Genomic DNA, 22,128 nt, shown 5'->3' on the forward strand with positions numbered 1-22,128 from the left:
TACCCTGAGACCACCAAACATTTCATCCTGTACTGATGGCGTAGAAGGCACCTCCTCTACTCCCATCGTAGCTCTGACGGCTTTTAAGAGCTCGGGCATATCCTCCGAGGAGAAATAAAATTTCCTTCTGTTCTCAGAAAAATCCCGCTCAGAGAGCTTGTCTTCATCCTCCATATGTTTAGAGGAGGAAGCTGAACCCCCATAAACCTCAGAGTCGGATGAAACATCATCGTCCGATTTGTGGCGTTTAGCGGGGGGCTCCGAGACCACAGGACAGGGCCGCTCCACAGGTTTCTCTCTTTGAAGAGAGGAAAAAGTCGCGAAAGAGGATTTAATCTCTTCCTGCATCATGGACTTAATCTCGTCCATGAGGGACGGTTGTTCCTCCCGGACAATTTTAGCAATGCAATCCCTGCATAGTTTCTTAGGGTAGTCATCAGGAAGTCGTCATAATTCTATTATTGACACTATTCAGATGCAGATAGAGAAAAACAGCTTCCTTCGGATGATGTTCTAGAGTGAAATCTTAATTTGACTCTAGAACATCATCCGAAGGAAGCTGTTTTTCTCGAAATGTTGCAAAATGTTTGTGCCCAATATGCTAATAAGCTGGCTGCCAAGTCCATCGAGCCTCACTGCAGCCTTAAAGCTGGCATACTCACAAGCTCAGCAAGCTCCCCCACCCCCTCTAGAGTGTGCCTGGCATCATGGTAAGCTAGATCATGATCACCTTACAACCTCTTGAAGAATTTACAGTTTTCAGGAAGGGCAGTGAAGAGAGAAGAACATTTATTTCAGGACATAAACTAAGGTAGGCAGATAGAAAGAGGAATTCCCATCGTATAACATATTAGCAAAGAATACAGTTCCAGCTTATTTTGTAAGTGTGGAAACTGACCTGTCGTGAGCATTTTGAAGTCCAGCATGTCAATTGTTTGTGCGATTCTGCATCTTATGTAGAGGGATTTTCCCCATAAACTTCAATTGTTAAACAGAAAATCCACAATAAAAAGTGGGCATTTATGTGCATTTTTTTTTTTAAGTAGTTTTGGTGCAGATTTTCTGAATACAAATCCACAGCTTATGTAGTTATCCTAAATTACAGAATCTATTTATTTTAATTCACTGCTTTGAATATGCCATGCACCCGACAGTCAGCTGTTCCAGAATAATTCCAACACCGAAACTACACAAGAACAGAAGAGCGGCAGGGGTGCAAGGGGTCGCACCGGTCCACTGCCAATTAGATATGGACGGTCTATCCTGAAGATAAACCATCAATATTAACATCCCAGAATACCCCGATTTAAGTTCCTGAAAATCTTACAGAAAAGTTTATAGAACAGTTATTCACAAATCGTCATAATGGATACGTCAATAAAAACTCACATAAAAAGGTTGTTTTTTATTGTATAGAAAAGCAACTTTCTGGTGTACATGTCTGGTATACATTGTATACAACTGCACAGTCCTTGTTCTTTTTAATTCTATTCCTAATACACCAACATGTATCTCACGTGAAAATGTACAAGCAAAAATATTCATATGCTACGTACATACACAAAGACACTGAATTTTAAAAACTCAAGGATACGCAAATAAACAAAAAAAAAAAAAAAAAAAGATGCATGCTTACATTTTAAGGAGGAGACAGATCAATATGTAAAAAGCATCAATCCACCCAGGCTGCTATATACAGATCAGAGATCTTAAAATCATCTACCTCATCGTTACGTAGACATGATGCCATGGAGAGCCACAACTCTTATCACCAAATGCAGACACTGTCAAAATATATACTTTTTTTGGGGGGGGGGGGGGGGGGGGGGGGGAGAACAAAACAATAAATGCATATTTTCTTCTCAAATCAGTTTTATAAGCCAGGTGAAGGGGTTCTGCATCCAGATCATTCAACCCATAAAAATGAGAAAAAGAAATCCTACCCATTATAATGCAACCGCCCCAGTAACTATTACATCTGTCTATGCAGAAATGAAAACTGTACTTTCTACATAACAAGACATTCTAAAGTTGACCAGTCTGACTCCATATGGCTCCTGCATCATCTTGCTTGGATATGGATTGTAGGTCCTAAAAAAAAAAAATTGGAGGACACATACATCCATTTATTGTACCAACTCACTGCATCCCAAACCACTGCTCTTGATCTGCCCACTGGGCTGCCTCACTGTCACTTCCTTCCAAGTCTCCTTCTTCTCCACTACCCTCCATGTCATCCACATCTTCGTCTTGAGTAGCATCTGTTGGACTCTCTTCCTTCTCCATTTTTTGCATTCCCTCGAGTGACTTCTGATCATTTGGATCCAGACTAAGAAAAAACAAAATCAGTCATGTGCTGTGTATAGCAAAATCTTAAAGGAGACATATCATTCATGCAACAGTTTCTTCTTCTCCTTGGAGGTCTTATAAACAAAAAGTCTATAAATTATATGTACAGACTTAGGTTTATGGATTATCATAGTGTACCGTTATTCTAGCAGGCAAGCTTGTCAAATTTCTGGGATTTTGTAGATAAAGGGGGGAATTAATTAAAGGGCTTCTGTCACCCCACTAAACCTTTTTTTCTTTATTTGTTTACTTATAATCCCTACACTGCGATTTGTGCCTACATAATCTAATTAATCATTTTGGTCCAGTAGATTTTGTTTAAAACGTGCTTTTAAATATGCAAATTACCTTGCTACCAGCAAGTAGGGCGGCTACTTGCTGGTAGCAGCCGCATCCTCCGATCCTAAAGACGCCCCCTCAGCATGTTGATTGACAGGGCCAGGGAACGTTCTCTGCTGGCCCTGTTTGCATTAAAAATCTCGCGCCTGCGCCGTACCCGTGTTCAATCGGCGCAGGCGCACTGAGAGGCGGCTGCTCCATCCTCAATGCGCCTGCGCCGGGTGTAGATGTGACGTCATCGGCGCAGGCGCATTGAGGATGGAGAGGCAGAGCAAGCGGCCGCCTCTCAGTGCGCCTGTGCCGACTAAATACCGTTACTGCGCAGGCGCGAGTTCTTGATAGTAGACAGGGCAAGCCAGAGGACGATCCCGTTCCCTGGCCCTGTCAATCAACATGCGGAGGGGGCGTCTTTAGGATCGGAGAATGCGGCTGCTACCAGCAAGTAGCCGCCCTACTTGCTGGTAGCAAGGTAATTTGCATATTTTAAAAGCACGTTTTAAACAAACGTCTACTGGACCAAAATGATTAATTAGATTATGTAGGCACAAATCGCAGTGTAGGGATTATAAGTAAACAACAAAAAAAAAAAACACACAGCTTAGTGGGGTGACAGAGGCCCTTTAATGCATGGAAGGAAAAACTTTTGGCAAGTCTGGGTTTATGCAAAAATTTCTGACTTTCCCCTTCTTGCTCAGCATTTATTTTTTTTAAAGTGGCTCAGCAGGAGGAGCCTACACAGACCAATACATTTAGCAATACTTATGCTAGAAAACTGGCGTACTTTAAACCAGAAATGTACACCAGCTCTTTGCAGTGCAGATTTCATATTTTGCCACATGGATCTCCCAAGATACTTCACAATTTTTACGGAGTATGTTTTTTTGTTGTTGTTTAAGACTGGTATAGGGAATGCCAATCTTAATAAATCCCCCCCCCCCCCCCCCCCCCCCAAAGTATTGGGCTATAGAACAGAGATGACTGCCACCAGCTGCAGACAGTACATGCCCCCTGAGAATGGGCACACCCCCTGAGCTGCCAGCTTGAAATAAATCTAGCAATTGGAGCAATGAGGAGATATCCATGTGCGGTACAGGACTGGTTCTAGCTTTGTTAGAAAGAGCTTTCCGATTTTCACTTTTTACATTAATCATGGGATAACCCCTTTAAGGCTACTTTCACACTAGCGTTCGGTATTCCGTTCGTGAGCTCCGTTTGAAGGAGCTCACGAGCGGACCCGAACGCAGCCGTCCACCCCTGATGCAGTCTGAATGGAGGCGGATCCGCTCAGACTGCATCAGTCTGGTGGCGTTCAGCCTCCGCTCCGCTCGCCTCCGCACGGACAGGCGGACAGCTGAACGCTGCTTGCAGCGTTCGGGTGTCCGCCTGGCCGTGCGGAGGCGTGCGGATCCGTCCAGACTTACAATGTAAGTCAATGGGGACGGATCCGTTTGAAGATGCCACAATGTGGCTCAATCTTCAAGCGGATCCGTCCCCCATTGACTTTACATTGAAAGTCTGGACGGATCCGTCCCAGGCTATTTCCACACTTAGCTTTTTTTTGCTAAAATAATGCAGACGGATCCGTACTGAACGGAGCCTCCGTCTGCATTATTATGGGCGGATCCGTTCTGAACGGATCCGCCCGAACGCTAGTGTGAAAGTAGCCTTAGAAATGAAAGCTCGATGGTAGTATACCATTGTTTGTCCTTGAGACTAGGATTCATCAAAAAGCACTGGGTTTCTCAAACTCACAATAGCCCTGGAATGAACGCACTATAATTACCAAAAACAAGACGCGAATATTCTTACACTCTTCATATCATAAGCTGGACCATTGCACAGATGCTGCATATATTGCATCTATATTCTTTCAATGTGCAAATGTCTCCACTACAACTCAAAGTGACGGAGATTTACATTTTGTTCATTTTTTTGAAAAAAAAAAATTAAAACCATAAAATGACACGTGGATGTCTCCTAGAAGTGTTCTGCTGCAGCGTGCTATGCAATGCACATGCTCCACACTTTGCTGCAGGATGCTGCATTACAGTGAGGTTTACATAGGGAAGCCTATTCCCTGCACAGCCAAGAGCTATAACAGGCCACCTCTATAGTCTGAGCATCGCCTTCATTTTTCAACTGGCTCTTTATGACATTGGCACAAATGTATACACCAACTACAGATTTTAACCCATAAAAAAAACTAAGAACAAAGAAGTACAAAGAAAGGTAAAAGGCATTTACAAGCAAGCTAGTTTACAACAGTTCTTCTAGCGCCTTTAGCTATAAACTATACGAGGAGGAAAATACTAATCGACTTTTTTTTTTTTTTTTTAACCCTGATTACTTTACAGCTTTTTTCTTAAAGGCATAATATGCCCTCCTGCCTGTGTGAACTGGAACATCGGAAGAGAGTACTGCAGAGAACAATGTTTGTATAAAGAGATTCCTATATAAGTGGATCTTATACAGAAAGCTGTTAAACAGCTAGGGATATAATCATAGGGATAGACATTATCTTACTCTTGTTCAGTTCCAGTGATGAACACTATAAACAACAAACAGCTTTATGCTGCACAGAAAATGTATATTAGGCTCCATTCACATACTTAGTTGCTGCATAGAATACCATAAGCTACGCCATTTTATAAGGAGGAGGGGGGGGGGGGGGGGTCCATTAAAGAAAGTAACATGATTATCAAATATCCCTGTAACAAAATGTAAACCTTTAAAGGGTTTGTCCAGGAATGTACAATTGAGGTCTTATCCTCAGTCTCATCAATTCTTATCAATGGAGGTCCAATACCCCAAACCCCCGCTCAACAGGTGTTTAAAGTGTAACTGTCAGATTTTTATTTTTATTTGCTAGTTTATTAGAGCTAGGCATGTATACCTGAGTTAGGCTCCTTTCACACCTGCGTTCAGGTGTCAGCTCGTGAGCTCCGTTTGAAGGGGCTCACAAGCGGCCCTGAACGCAGCCGTCTGGCCCTAATGCATTCTCAGTGGAGGCGGATCCACTGAGAATGCATCCGTCTGCCAGCGCTCAGCCTCCGCTCAGTGAGCGGACACCTGAACGCTGCAAGCAGCGTTCAGGTGTCCGCCTGGCCGTGCGGAGGCGAGCGGATCCGTTCCGACTTACAATGCAAGTCAATGGGGACGGATCCGCTTGAAGATGACACCATATGGCTCAATCTTCAAGCGGATCCGTCCACCATTGACTTTCAATGTAAAGTCTGAACGGATCCGCTCAGACTACTTTCACACTTAGAAAAATTTTCTAAGTTATAATGCAGACGGATCCGTTCTGAACGGAGCCACCGTCTGCATTAATATGAGCGGATCCGTTCAGAACGGATCCGATCGAACGCAGGTGTGAAAGTAGCCTTAGTCTGTCAATGATTGTCAAACAGCTTCATTAATATCCCCTGTCCCTTTTCCATTGGTCCTTTAAAAGACTGTTGCTAGGGTTTGTCTGTCTTCCCTTTAGTGTAAACAGAAGGTAGAGGGGCGGTCCTTCAAACTGCATGTTTGCAGAATGAGGAGGTGTGTCTCAGTAATACAATCTGATTGGCTGACAGAAAACTGCTGTCTACAGCAAGTGTGTATGGGAAGGCAGTTTTTGCCTCAGAGAACTGGAAGAGGAGGCATCTTGAGAAGATCCTCATTATTGTAGAGGTTAAAACAGCCATAAACTAAGGTAAAAACCTCAAGGAAAACAGTGGTATGTGAAGAAACTAAAGACTGCTTTATGCATAATGCTACAACAGCAATAACATATGCTAAAATTGATTTTATTTGACGAAAACATGACAGTTACACTTTAACTGTAGCGCCGACGCGGGACTGTGTAGTGGTTGGAGCTGGGTACTGCCCGTCCTGCTCCCATTTACCTCAACACAGTGGATTATTATTTATTATTAAAGTGCCATTCATTCCATAGCGCTGTACATATGAAAAGGGGTATACATACATAATATAAACAATTGCACTAAGCATAAACAAGACTAGTTACAAACTAGTACAGAAGGAGAGAGGGCCCTGCCTGTGAGGGCTTACAATCTACATGGTATGGGAGAAGGACACATTAGGTGAGGGTGAAGTTGGTCATGGCCGTATAGAGGCAGCAAGGTCACTGGTTGTAGGCTTGTCTGAAGACGTGAGTTTTTTCAGTTTCTTTTGAAGGATTCCACTGTAGGTGAGAGTCTGATATGTTGGGGTAGCGAGTTCCAGAGTGTGGGGGATGCACGGGAGAAATCTTGGAGGCGATTGTGGGAAGTGATAAGAGGAGAGAAGGTCTTGTGAGGATCGGAGATTGCGTGTGGGGATGTATCGGGAAAGGAGCAGGTTGTGGACGGCCTTGTATGTATTTGTTAGTATTTTGAACTGAATTCGCTGCGCAATGGGGAGCCAGTGAAGGGATTGGCAGAGGGGAGAGGCAGAGGAGTAATAGGGTGAGAGGTGGATTAGTCGGGTAGCAGAGTTTAGGATAGATTAGAGGGGTGCGAGAGTGCTAGATGGAAGGCCACAGAGGAGAATGTTGCAGTAGTCTGAGGAAGTAGTATCTGAGGAAAGGGATTTAGGGATCATTATTTCAGAAGACTTAAAAAGCTAGGCAGACAGTGTCATAGAGCAGCAGGAAATGCTAGCAGAATGCTTGGGTGTATAGGGAGAAGAATTACCAGTAGGAAGAGGGAGGCGCTCATGCCGCTCTACAGAGCACTAGTGAGACCTCATTTGGAGTATTGTGCGCAGTACTGGAGAACATATCTCCAGAAGGATATTTATACTTTGGAGACAGTTCAGAGAAGAGCTACTAAACTAGTACATGGATTGCAGGATAAAACTTACCAGGAAAGATTAAAGGACCTTAACACGTATAGCTTGGAAGAAAGACGAGACAGAGAGGATATGATAGAGACTTTTAAATACATAAAGGGAATCAACAAGGTAAAATAGGAGAGAATATTTAAAAGAAGAAAAACTGCTACAAGAGGACATCGTTTTAAATTAGAGGGGCAAAGGTTAAAAAGTAATATCAGAAAGTATTACTTTACTGAGAGAGTAGTGGATGCATGGGATAGCCTTCCTGCAGAAGTGGGAGCTGCAAATACAGTGAAGGAGTTTAAGCATGCATGGGATAGGCATAAGGCCTTCCTTCATATAAGATAGGGACAGGGGCTATCCATAGTATTCAGTATATTTGGCAGACTAGATGGGCCAAATGGTTCTCATCTGCCGACACATTCTATGAGATGATGGGGGCATGTACAAGCATTTTCGCAGATTCAACGTTAAGGAAAGCACGGATGCGGGAGAGATTTTTGAGTTGGAGGCGGCAGGTGGTGGAAAGGGCTTGGATGTGCGGTCGGAAGGAGAGGGCAGAATCCAAGGTCACTCCAAGGCAGCAGACTGTTGACCGGGGAGAGTGTGCAACCATTGATCATGATAGATAGGTCTGTTGGGGGGGGGGGGGGGGGGGTTGGGTGGTTGAGCAAGATGGGGGAAAGATGATGAATTTGGTTTTATCCACGTTAAGTTTTAGAAAGCAAGAGGAGAAGGAAGATATATAAGATAGACATTGTGGGATTCTGGATAATAGGGTGGTGATGTCTGGACCAGAGAGGTAAATTTGTGTGTCATCAGCATAAAGGTGATACTGAAAGCCATGGGACTCTGAGATGTCAGAGGCCAAAAGTGTAAATGGAGAAGAGCAGGGGTCTTAGGATAGAACCTTTGCGGGACACCAACAGAGAGGGAATGAGACGAGGAGGTGGTGCGAGAGGGGGAGACGCTAAACGTTCGGTCTGTAAGGTATGATGTGATCCAGGAAAGGGCCAGGTCAGTGATGCCAAGAGATGAGAGAGTTTGCAACAGAAGGGAGTGGTCGACCGTGTCAAAGGCAGAGATCAGGTCAAGGAGAAGGATGACAAAGTAATGCTTTTCGGTTTTGGCTGTTAGTAGGTCATTGGCGACTTGGGTAAGGGCAGTCTCAGTCGAGTGGTGGGGTCGGAAGCCAGATTGTAGGCGGTCAAAGAGGGAGCAGGAGGAGAGGTAAGAGGATAGTTCAGAATGGACATGTTGTTCAAGTAGCTTTGTGGCATACGGAAGAAGTGATATGGGGTGATAACTGAACAAAGAAGATGGGTCAAGTGAAGGCTTTTTGAGGATGGGTGTAATGGTAGCATGTTTAAAAGCAGAGGGGAAGACACCAGAGGTTAGTGATAGGTTGATAGAGGAGTTAGGGCTGGGATAAACACTGTGGTGAGGTTAGGGATGAGGTGGGATGGGATTGGGTCAAATGCACAGGTGGCGAGATGTGATCTGGAGAGTAGAGTGGAGAGTTTTTCTTCTGTAATGGTAGAGAAGTGGGTTTTGCGAGAAGAGGACCGAGCAGTTGTGTAGAGAGTCTGTGGGGACTGTGTACTGAAGATTACTTTAATTGAGCCATGTAGAACTGATCAGCGAAGGTGCAGGGTGGCAGACCCCAATTGATGGCTTATCCTGGCCAACCCCTTCAAGTTCACTTTTCATTTACTAATATACGACCAGCATAAAACAAGTATCTATATGCTGATGGTTCTCTATTTGCAAGATAAACAATGTTGCCAAATAAAAGCAATTTTCCAAACAGTATCATTTATCTGCCATGACCCAACCAAACTACTCCATGTTATTCAGTTGCCTGTTCTGGGATGCTATCCTTTAGCAGTTCTTTATTTCACAGGACGAGCATGTGACCAGCTACAAGTTTTCAGATGGAAATCCTGTGGAAACAAGGGGCCCGCCACTCCTAGGTGGAATTTTTATATATCCATAGGTTGATTATTTAAAGGCCACTCGTGTAGAGGAGACATGGTTTGTTACACAGGCACAGAAATGCACATAATGAGAGTACCTGAGAGCAATGCTGTACTGGTCCATAGCTTCCTGAAATTCATTCACAGCAACAAGGAAGTCACCCAGCATACGATGCAGGACACAGTCGCTTTGATTTGCAAGAGTACTTCGTAGCAGAGCTATGCCTTCTTCATACTTCTGTTCTCGGCCTGTAAGTATAACATTTTTATTTAATCGTAAAACTGAGGAGACATTACTGAAAATGAGGAGACGTAAATAAAGAACCAGTCAGTGATTTCTAAAGGGACACTAAACCCTGATAGAAAAGACAAAAAAAAAAGTTTGTTTTTACCATTTTCTGTTTAGATATCTACAGAAAGCATTTTAGGAGATTTCCTGCAGCCGGCAAGTGTCTCCTCCATTACTGCCCCTCCATCTTCGGCTGGAGACGGGCTGCTATCCATTTATGTGCACTAGCATGACCTCACAGCAAGTTTGGGAAAAGGGTGGGACAGGTCAATAGACACTCAGAGCACTGGGCTGCATTGAAAGGTCTGGGAACTGCAAAACTTAGCAATTTCTTTAAAAAAAAAAATCTTTCCCCTGTGTCTGCAGGTATACCATACAGTACAGAAAGTGCTACCTAGCTTTTCCAGGTGCCTGAATGTCAAGTTTGCCTATATAGGCAGAAAGGATTTCTCACTGTCTAGGCCAGGGATCAGCTATCTCCGGCACTCCAGCTGTGGTGAAACTACGACTCCCAGCATGCTTCATTCACTTCTCTGGGAGTTCTGAGAACAGCCATGGAGGTGTGCATGCTGGGAGTTGTAGTTTCAACACAGCTGGAGTGCCGAAGGTTGCTGATCCCTGGTCTAGGCAAATCTGACATCCACCAGTGTGGGAAAAGCTAGATTACAAACCTTATGGATTTGTACACACGGTCCGGATGTTACCCTTCGATTGTACACATAAACCAGCTTTCCCAGGACCGTGAAAGGCACATCTGCCTAGCTATGGCACTATTTAAGAGCAGGGAATAGGATTTATCTTGGTAGATTTGGTATTCTACAGTGGGTATTACAGTTCCACATGGTTGTAACCCAGCTTTCCCAGGAACATGAAAAAACTTCCTAGCTTTGGCACTATTCAGGAATGGGGAGGGGGATTTATCTTGGTAGATTTGGCATTCTGCAGTCTATTAGAGTTCCACATGGCGGTGACTCAGCTTTCCCAGGAGGCCCCTGAAAGGCAAATCTGCCTAGCAAAAGCATTATTTGGGAGTGAGGAGATGGATTTATTGAGGCAGACTTAATATTTAGCTGTTCCCATTACCAGTCCATATAATGTGCATTCCCGGGACTCTAAATAACAAATCTGCCTAGCTATGCTACAGCATGGAGGATTTGTCATGGGGAATTTTACTCCGCTTTTCCAGGCCCTGCTTGGGATCCCACAATATTAGGAACTTACCAATTCATGAATCAGCTGATCTGGCATTCAGCAGTCTGGGAAAGCTAGGTAACAATGTCTATGGGGAAGTGATGGAGGCATATTGGTTATACAAAATACACAGTGCATAATAGTATAAATATGCGGCACACAGAATATTTTTTGCAATTTAAAAGGCAATTTTTTTTGTTGTTGTGATTTTCACAATAAGGAGGTTCATGATCCAGTTTTTAGGAAATTAAATGCTGCGTAACCTCGATCCATATATGAGCCGGACATTTCGGTCCATAGGGACCTTCTGCAGCGGCTTGGAGTTTCTATAGGAAAATAATAGCACATCTATAATGAGGTATCTGAACCCTTTGTGATAAATGAATATGGATATATACACACACACTTGATTATATACATAATGAGGATAAAAGGCCAATATATAGAATGTGGTGGAAAGAGTATGGGAGGAATCCGGTGTGGGGGTGTAAGGAAGATATAGTATAGTATATGTATTGGACAATATTAGAGGTGGTAGCTGGTAAATGGTATGTAGCAGTATGGTGGTTGTATGAAGTATAGCTATATATAGAATGTGAAATAAAAGACAAGGTAGTATAATAAGCACCGTAAATAAGAATACAGAGATGTCGGTAATATAGTGAAGGTAGAGGGATGTAAAGAGCTGCATACAGGTAGGCAAAAGTACGTACAATACCTGTGGTCAGAGATAAAGGGACATCTGGATCGCATTTTCAGACAGATCTGGCGTCTATTTAAAGTGTATTGGCTTCTCTGAGCGCCGGTGATGCGTTCCACAGCCCAATATGCTAGATTCTGACCTCTATGTGCGGTGTATGGGCTCTATCGAGTTGCGGTCACATAATGATATTTATTTTATTTCATTTTGTTCTCCATAACTAGTTTATTATTTTGCTCTATCTACATATACCACAACTTCCTACTATAGCCCACACATTTTTTACTAGTGGAACATATCACATGACACTGTGGAACACATCCTCTACACCACCCGTATCACATGGCAACATTATCATGTGACCGCAGTCAATAGAGCCCATACACCACACACAGAGGTCGGAATCTAGCACATTAGACCCCTTTCACACGAGCGAGAATTCCGTGCGGGTGCAATGTGTGATGCGAACGCATTGCGCCCGCACGGAATCCGGACCCATTCATTTAAAATGGTCTGTGTACATGAGCGGTGGTTTTCACGCATCACTTTTGCGTTTCATGAAAAATCACAGCATGTTGTATATTCTGCGATTTTCACGAAACGCTGGCCGCATAGAGGTAAATGGGGCTGCGTGAAAATCCCATCGCATCCGCAAGCAAGTGCGGATGCGATTTTCACGGATGGTTGCTAAGAGATGTTGTTTGTAAACATTCCGTTTTTTTATCACGCGCGTGCAAAACACAGTAAATCACATTGCACCTGCGCAATAAAAACTGAACGCAATCGCAAACAAAACTGAATGGCTTTGTTTGCAAAATTGCGCAGTTTTCACTGAACGCATCAGCAACGCATCTGGACACGCTCATCTGCAAAGGGTCTTAGGCTGTGAAACACATCACCGGCCCGCCCACATAACGACGTAATCACGTGACCGCCACTCAGAGAGGCAAATACACTTTAAAGGGAGTCTGTCACCAAAATATGACGTTATACACCACTTACATGGCTCTCTAGCACACCTATCCATGATTCAAATGGTGCCTTTGTAATTTTCTTCTGACTTTCACCAGCAGGAAAATGCTAGATAACCTCTACAGAGATGTTATGGAGGTCACACTTGTTACATACATTCTGTATACACTATGGGGGACATTTATAATGCCAAAAGTGGCATAAAAGTCTAGGTGCACAGTTTACGTGCAGGAAAACTTGAGACTTTCTCCCGCTCACATCACTTTTCCAAAGTGGCGAGAATAAGGGGAGTGGCAGGGAAGCAGCTGGGCCAGCCTCATTTGCAATTTTCCACATTGGTTTTTGGAGTGGAAAATGGCTTAAAGGGAACCTATCACCAGGATTTTGTGTATAGAGCTGAGGACATGGGTTGCTAGATGGCCGTTAGCACATCTGCAATATCCAGTCCCCATAGCTCTGTGTGCTTTTATTGTGTAAGAAAACCCGATTTGATACATATTCAAATTAACCTGAGAGGAGTCAGGGACAGGACTCCTCTCAGGTTAATTTGCATATGTATCAAATCGATTTTTTTTTACACAATAAAAGCACACAGAGCTCTATACACAAAATCCCGGTGACAGGTTCCCTTTAAATCTACGCCAGCAAGAAGGATGGCATAGAGTTAAGGGTCCATTCACACATCCGCAAAATGGGTCTGCATTTTTCAATGGGACCGCAGAAGATGTGGACAGCACACATTGTGCTGTCCGCATCTGCACTTCCATTCTGCGGCTCCGCACAAAAAACAGAACATGTCCTATTCTTGGCCGTATCCACAGACAAGAAAAGGCATTTATATTATAGTGCCGGCCATGTACGGTCCGCAAAATGCGGAACGCACATGGCCAGTGTCAGTGTTTTGCGGATTCACAATTTGCAGACGTGTGAATGGACCCCAAGTCTGTATCAGGGCCTGCCTGACGAAGCGCCAAACGTGTGGCCTGTGCCTCTATATTACTTTAGTGCCTCCTTCTGCAGCACAGAGGGACTTGAGACAAGCAAGGAAAACGCTGGTCTTAATAAATGTCCCCCTATATATAAATATAATATCTGGACAACCATTAGTATATACTATATATGTAATTTGGTCTTCAGCATACCTCCACATGCCACCCGGCTTTCTAAAGCGGCTGAAAGGCAAAGCTGTACATGCAGTTAAGGAAGGAATTATCACTGCACAACTAGGAAAATTTACTATTCAGCGGTATGTTATATGGTTGATACTAACACATTCATTTTATTGTTAAGTATGAAATTTCTTCCAACAAAAGGGCCATGCTCACTGTGCAGATAACAATTATCCAGACTACATGCAGCCCCCTCCTACTTTTTGGCTTGCATGCACTAGCATTAGAGAGGGGAGAGAAGACATGGCTGCAACCTGAGAGAACAATGCACTGTTTTTCTATTCGATTTTTTACTGGCTGCAATTGTGACATCTTAAGAAAAAGCAAATAACAAAGACTCATAAGGAGATTGTTACATTTTGTTGGTTGTTCTTTTTACTTTGTTTGGATTCTGGGTTTTGTGGCCCTTTAAAGAACCACTCGCACAAACATTTTTTAATCTCCGGCCCATTAGAAACATACATTATGTAAATTGTAATAAAGGTAATATTTTTAACAGTGGCTGTAGTTGAGAGAATGAGCCAGAGAATAAAACTTTTTGTGGAATTGCTTCATTAAGTATATACTTTTGAATACATTTCCAAAGCACTCAAATGCATCTTTGTGGCTCAGGTTAGTTGCAGTCATGTATCTTCTACTGTTAGCATCCTAATACCACAGGTCTTGGAGTAACCCAAGCTAGGTTGACCCTATCTGCCAGAGAAAGAAGAGCACTAAAGAGTAAATTTGGATAAAAAGACAAGTTGTTTCAAATGTACCAAAGCCTTGTGAGTGCTATTGTATCCTGGAAAAGAGCACCACATCACGGAAATAATGCAAACTACAATGGAGAAAGGAAGCTGGGCCCCAATATTCAGCCAATATATAATTCAGACGGTGATTGATGAGAGTGTGGATGCACTCTGCTCACCTGCTACCCAAGTACTCACAGAACTCTGAGTAAAATCGTTTTATCCGTATTATTGGGGGGGGACACGACGACACAGGCTTGACCATGGGTATAGCTGTTGCCTCTTCGGGAGGACCTTCTATCGCAAGGGGTAGTCTTCCACCCAAATTTAAGGTAGTTACATTTAGTTGCATGGCTGTTGAAGCAGTCGTACTGAAGGCTTTTTTTTTTTGGGGGGGGGGGGGGGGGGGATGAGATAGTCCAGACCATGATTCAAGCCAGGAAGCCGTTGTCTTCCAGATTCTACCACTGGACCTGGAAGTCCTACTTTAGTTGGTGCGAGCGGCATCAGCTGCCTCCCGTTCGGTTCTCTTTGCCATGACTCTTGGCTTTCCTGCAGTCGGGCATGGACTTGGGGCTGGCTCTCAGATCCCTCAAAGGGCAAGTTTCAGCTCTCTGCGTTTCTTCAGCAGAATTTGGCTTCACTTTCGGCGGTTCAGACTTTTCTGCAGGGGGTGGTGCATGCTGCTCCCCCTTTCCATCCTTTGTTGGATCCTTGGGGTCTTAATCTAGTGCTCAACGCTCTCCAGTCTTTTCTCAGTTTGAGCCCTTGCAGCAGGTGTCGCTTCGCATCTTACAAGGTGGTGATTTTGGTGGCAATCATGTCCATCCGTAGGGTGTTGGAACTCACGGCTCTTTCATGTCGGTCACCTTTTCTGATCCTTCATCAGGATAAGGTGGTCCTTCGCCCTGTGCAGTCCTTCCTGCTGAGGGTGGTGTCGGAATTCCATCTAAATGAGGAGATTATTCTCCCTTCACTTTTTCCGGACCAGTCTCATCCTCGGGAGCAGTTGCACCATACCCTGGATTTGGTACGAGCAGTTTGAGTCTCTGTCCCAGACGGCATCTTTCCGGCGGAAGGATTCCCTGTTCGTAAATCCAGAGGGGCCGAGACAAGGGCTGGCGTCAGAGTCTTCCATTTCCCGCTGGATTTGTTTGGCCATTGTGGAAGCGTACCTAATTAATGGCCGGGCCCCACCCTTCTGGGTGACTGCTCATTCAGCTCGGGCAGTGGGGGCCTCTTGGGCAGTGCATCACGGGGCTTCCGCTCTTCAGGTGTGCAAGGCGGCTACCTGGTAGTCTTTGCATACTTTTTCCAAGTTTTATAGAGTGCACACCTTTGAGTCTTCTGACGCTTCTCTGGGATGTAGAGTTTTGCATATGGCAGTTCTGATTGACGGGTGGGGGGGGGGGGGGGGTTGCTTGTTATGCCCTTGAGGACTGCTCTGTAACGTCCCATGGCCAAGCCTGTGTACCCCAATGATACGAATGAGAAAACTAGATTTTTGTACTTACCGTAAAATCTGTTTCTCTTCGGTTCATTGGGGGACACAGCTCCCACCCATTCTTTCGTTTAGGGGGCTTTTTGGACCTGTGTGGTTCTGGGTTTGTACATAGTGTGATTTTTTTCAGTTTCTTCTCCTACTGCTTTTGCACTAACTGATTTAGCTTGGTCCCTGTAGAAAGGGTATAGCTGAAGGGGAGGAGCTCACACTGTGTGCTTAGTGTCAGCCTCCTAGCGGCAACAGCTTTACCCATGGTCAAGCCTATGAACGGAAGAGAAACAGATTTTACGGCAAGTACAAAAATCTAGTTTTCACATGGTATGATAAAGTGGGCAAAAATAAGGATCCAATGAGGTCGAAAGAGTTCAAAAGAACACCAAACGGAGAAGTCAAGCACTGCCCCTAGATCAAGTTTTACTTGGAGTATTCCTTTAAAGGAAATCTGTCACAAAGAAAATGCAGTGCAATATACAGGCAGCAAATGATACAGCAGAAGGAGCTGGGCAGACAGACACAGTTTTATGGGAAACTAGCAAAACATGCAATTTATTCATATAGATCTGCTCTGTCTTAGCTCAAAAGCCATGTGGGCATCCCTATCAGTGATTGACAGCTATACAGGAAAGTTTGTCTATTACTGATAAGACAGCCCTGTGTATTATGGAGCCTAGAAAAAGCAGGCATTTTAATGAAAGTCTATTCAGCTCCTCCAGCACGATACCATGCTGCCTGCAAATTGCACTGCATTTTAAAGAGTCTTAAGATTTTACATTGATAGTCTATCCTTGTTATAGGCCATCAACGTGGGATCAACAGAGGTCCCTAACCCAGGCCATCAGCAGACAAAAGTAGCAGCACTGCTTGCTGGAGCAACATGGCGCATAACTGCAGTGCATTTAAATGGATGTTTCTGGTACTCCTGCACCGTTCTAGTGAACAGGGTTGATTGGGTTCTCAAGGAATTAAGAATATGAAAATATTTAAAATATTACTTTATTATAAACATAGTCCCAAATACCTTTTTTCATTAGTTATAATAGCTCGTTTATAACTGACAAAACGAGCCAATATAACTAATGAAAGGTAGTTAAGAATATATTTATAATAAATATTACTTTAAGTATTTTCATTTACTTAATTCCCAGAGAACTCCTTTAACTTACAGTATCACACATATGGATGCTGAGGTGTCAGGTACTGTAGGTCTTCTGCTTATTAGTGGCGGACCCATTTCAGCTGGCCGAGTATGTATGTGGACGCGTCAGGCATTGCAGCCATTCTGTTTCAGTGGTAGGATAGGGATTAATCTACCCTTATATGCGTTTCTGCATGGTTTCTACATTGTGGCAGCTGGTTGATGACACCACCACAATGCAGGGAATGTCAGAGCTCCACATAACTCCATATGAACTTTTCTTTATAATGTGATCAGGTATTTTACACACAACTACTGGTCTGACCGAATTACTTACTGAGTAGTTCAGCTTTCTTTACGACCGCCTTTATGTAATCTGGCCTTTGTAAAAGTGCTTTGTCTAGAAGGGTTTTTGCCTTTTCTTGAGTTACTGGATCTTCCAAGCACACAGTTGCCAGTAGAGTCAGTGTCTGCGCATTGGCTCCAAGAGTCTTGTAAACATTATTGGCCATGACCATAGCTTCCCGGACACTATTAGATGCCAGATAACATTCAATGAGCCCTGGTAAAAGAGAAGAACAAAGACTCTCTGTCAGAAGAGCATTAACTTGGTAGCTACTCTGAGGAAATGGTTAAGGCAGCAGTGCCAGGCCTCCGTGTTACATGCCAACCTCAGATAAAAGCAAAAATTATACAGTACAGACCAGCAGTGCAGAACAATGCCTCCGCTCCGTCACTCAGTAAATCACCAGATACGGTTTCCCGCATGCAGAACAGTCTACTGTCTAAAATGAGGCGCATTCTGCATTACAATGAGACATGGAAACAATCACAGAAGCAATTCAGAGACTAGCAAGTAAAAAACCTCTAAATATGCATAATGGGTGCACATGGAAATCACATTATTCAAAGTACGTAAAAGGAATGTGCCAAACTGGACGAGCCAAACTTGGGTTCATGGATCCACTAAATAACCCCCAGCAACCATGCTGCTTTTAGTCTCCAAATGCGGAAAACACCCAAAAATAATACAATAATATGAATGACTCTACCAGAATGCATTACCATGATATAATCTAGATCAGTATAACACGGGTTATGCTGGCATGCATGCGCTGTGGCATGTGATGTGCCATTCAGACTGGACAAGTGCTTCTTCTGCTGTTCAGCTGCAGTCACTATTATGCAGCTGAACAGGAATAGAAGAGCACAGATTTGGTGAAACAAAGCTGGACATGTGCTCATGAAGAGGAGTTCATACCTCTTAGGTCTAAAGTTACATGCATACACATTCTTAAAATCATCAGATCAGGAAAGAACAAAAGTCTTGTTTTAAAGTGTAAGGCCTGTTTCAGGCGAGTGTGTCCTCACACAGCGCGGTTTCCGGTTGTGGACACTACTCGTTTCACAGGAGCACACGGCATTATACCGATTTATAATACTGTGTCGCTGCATGACCTTACGGTTACAGAATTATACTGACAAAGATGTCAGTTTAATTCTATAGAATTAATATTCTACAGAATATGAATTTATTTTGTGAAGTTACATTTCTAGCAGTTTATTTATTTAGTGAAGTTGTTCATTGCCCAGAAATGTCCCTTAGTAGTGCTCTCTGAGCGTTGCTAAAGCATAGCCATCTTCCTAGTATAGTACAATGACCATGAAGAAAGCTGGACTCCCAGCTGACGCCCTCACTGGTTCCTCACATACTGTACAGTATATTACTGTGTGTACCCTAAATATGTATAAAGTGTTCACATTCCTACTATTTCACACTAATCAGCACTAACAGTGAGCGATCCTGCTGTATCCCCGATGCGCTCAGTAATTTACCAGCCACCGGTAGATACATGACAGCAAGCAGTAAGCACTCGCTATTGTGAATGCAGGGAGAAGCTATTCTACAGTATATAAGGACAATTATAGTATATAAATGACAGTATATAAACTGTCCCTAGATACTGCAGAATAGCTTCTCCCTGCATTTACAGTAGCGAGCGCTTACTTCTCGTCATCATGTACCTCCTGGCGGCCGGTTATTCAGCACGCCAGGGAAACACTACAATCACTCACTGATAGAACTGGTCATGCTGATCAGTGAGAAATGGCAGGGAGATGAACATACATTTAGGATAGACTATATATATATATATATATATATATATATATAATTATTATTATTATTTTTTATATACCGTACGGTACATACCGCCCACCAGCTCCCACCCAAACATAGTGTCTGAGCTGAAGGCAGCATGTTATAGAGCAGGAAGAGCGATACGATTCAGTAAAATTTATACTTTCATTTATATTCCTGCTCACTCTGGGCAGTCCTATCAGTGACTGACAGCCTTCCCTCTATGACTGTGTATACAGAGATAGCTGTCAATCACTGATAGGACCGCCTCCTGGACTTCAAAGCCCAGAATGGGCAGGAATTTAAATGGATAAAACATAAGTTATACTGAATCTTTACCCACAAACTATATCAATCTGCTCAGCTCCTCCTGCTCTATAACATGCTGCTAGTAACTTACATTGCATTTTCATGGTGATAGGAAATTGATACACACAACTACCTTAACGCAATTTTGCAGCAGTGATTATAATAAAAAAAAAAAAAAAAAAAGTAAAATGCATACTCTAGCATAGTCCTTATGCGAATAAAATATACGCTAGAAAAAACTAACAAACAGCAAAATGTGATGAGTTCATACAAATCACACAACTACATTTTACTGCTGCATACTGGGGTTTTTTGTACAACTAATCGAAAACGACTTTATATGGAGACAGTCTGTGAGCAACAATGGCTTTTCTGACTGATGGAAAAGATTTTCATTTCCCAGAAATAGATATTCTTCTCTGGTGATATTTTTTTTTATCACCATTAGGCTACTTTCACACCTGCGTTCAGGTGTCCGCTCGTGAGCTCCGTTTGAAGGGGCTCACAAGCGGCCCTGAACGCAGCCGTCTGGCCCTAATGCATTCTCAGTGGAGGCGGATCCACTGAGAATGCATCCGCCTGCCAGCGCTCAGCCTCCGCTCCGCTCAGTGAGCGGGGACACCTGAACGCTGCAAGCAGCGTTCGGGTGTCCGCCTGGCCGTGCGGAGGTGAGCGGATCCGTTCCGACTTATAATGGAAGTCAATGGGGACAGATCCGCTTGAAGATGACACCATATGGCTCAATCGTCAAGCGGATCCGTCCCCCATTGACTTTCAATGTAAAGTCTGAACGGATCCGCTCAGGCTACTTTCACACTTAGAAATTTTTCTAAGTTATAATGCAGACGGATCCGTTCTGAACGGAGCCACCGTCTGCATTAATATGAGCGGATCCGTTCTGAACGGATCCGCTCGAACGCTAGTGTGAAAGTAGCCTTACTGGTATCGCTGCAGAAGTGGTCAACACACCGTATTTTACACTAAAGATCGGTAATGGACAGGATAGGGACAATGTAAAAAGTAAACTTTAGTGTTTTTTGTGGTGCAAGTATTCAAAGCTAATTATATGAGGCTATGACCCAGAGGCTTGTAAACATCCAGTTTGTTGAGTCATTTAAAGAAGACCTTTCACCGATTATTACACTGTGAACTAAGAATACAGACATGGAGAGCGGCGCCCGGGGATCTCACTGCACTTACTATTATCCCTGGGCGCCGCTCCGTTCTCCTGCTATGCCTCCGGTATCTCCAGTCACTAAGTTATGGTAGGCGGAGTCTGCCCTTGTTCTGCTCTAGCGCTGGCCAATCGCATTGCAGAGCTCACAGCCTGGGAGAAAATAACCTCCCAGGCTGTGAGCTCTGCGCTGTGATTGGCCAGCGCTAGAGCAGAACAAGGGCAGACTCCGCCTACCATAACTTAGTGACTGAAATCTCCGCTTACTATAACTTAGTGGCCGGAGATACCGGAGGGCATAGCGGGAGAACGGAGCGGCGCCCAGGGACAATAGTAAGTGCAGCGAGATCCCCGAGCGCCACTCTCCATGTCTGTATACTTAGTTCACAGTGTCATAATCAGTGAAAGGTCCTCTTTAATGTCCTAATTAAGCTTAAGGGGTAATTAGATCTCATCACTACTATTCTGGAACAAAACCTCCATGTATGTGACAGAGAACAAGTATGCTCCCCGACAGAGGCAGAGGGAAAGAACATGTACAGAAATCCATGCGAGCCCTCCCCCTAGGGTTATGTACAGCTGTGCAAGGAGAGGAGGATATATGCCTTTCCTCCTCTCTATACAGCCTGTCTGCTTGTGTCCCAATTGCCCCTCTCCCCCTCCATGCTGTCAGAGATCCCAGCCTGTGGAGGTGCTATTTCAATCTGCTATGTCTCATGCTGTATAGCAATAAATGAAAGGAAAGGAAAAATAACAAATGTTATGGCTTCGGGAAGGAAGGAAGGAAGGAAGGAAAAAAAATGAAAATTACTCCTTCAAGAAGGGGCTAATGGCGACATTCAATGACCCATCTACTGTATTGAAAAGCAGATATTTCTGTACGCTGATTTTACTGATCTCCTATTACACCCCTCCCTCTATTTAACCACTCTGATGCCGCGGTCATTATTGACTGCCCCAATTCTGAATGGTTAAATAAAACTGGAGATTAGATTCATCTTTTATCCTGGTCACTGCAGGGGTATCACCTGTGTTACACAGCCGGCAGCCCCCACCTATGGAGTGGACTCCGCTCCTTGGCCTGTACATACACCTCTTCCATCTACATCAGATGTCATGATGAGGTTAATCATAAATCATAACCATCCTCAAGCTAAGGGTCCATTCACACGTCCGTAAGTGTTTTGCGAATCCGCAATTTGCAATGTGCGACACCTGCAGTGTGCAATCCGCAATTTGCGGACAGCACATTACAGACACTATAATAGAAAACACCTTTTCTGGTCCGCAATTGCGGACAAGAATAGGACATGTTCTATTTTTTTCAGG

The 22,128-nt window shown here is 43.8% G+C and overlaps 1 protein-coding gene across 1 annotated transcript in view; it reads right to left on the reverse strand.

Annotated features, from left to right (window-relative positions):
* Positions 1–1,392: 1,392 nt before the first annotated feature.
* ANAPC7 (anaphase promoting complex subunit 7) overlaps positions 1,393–22,128 on the reverse strand; it is a 78,218-nt gene continuing 57,482 nt past the window's right edge. Inside the window, exons 9-11 of the mRNA XM_044275762.1 lie at positions 17,514–17,738; positions 9,584–9,734; positions 1,393–2,329 (exon numbers count right to left, since the gene is read on the reverse strand). Coding sequence (XP_044131697.1) covers positions 2,140–2,329; positions 9,584–9,734; positions 17,514–17,738 — 566 coding nt within the window. The 3' untranslated portion in view covers positions 1,393–2,139. The remainder of the gene's footprint in view (positions 2,330–9,583; positions 9,735–17,513; positions 17,739–22,128) is intronic.

Source organism: Bufo gargarizans, chromosome 1 (genome assembly GCF_014858855.1).
Source record: "Bufo gargarizans isolate SCDJY-AF-19 chromosome 1, ASM1485885v1, whole genome shotgun sequence".
NCBI lineage: Eukaryota > Metazoa > Chordata > Amphibia > Anura > Bufonidae > Bufo > Bufo gargarizans.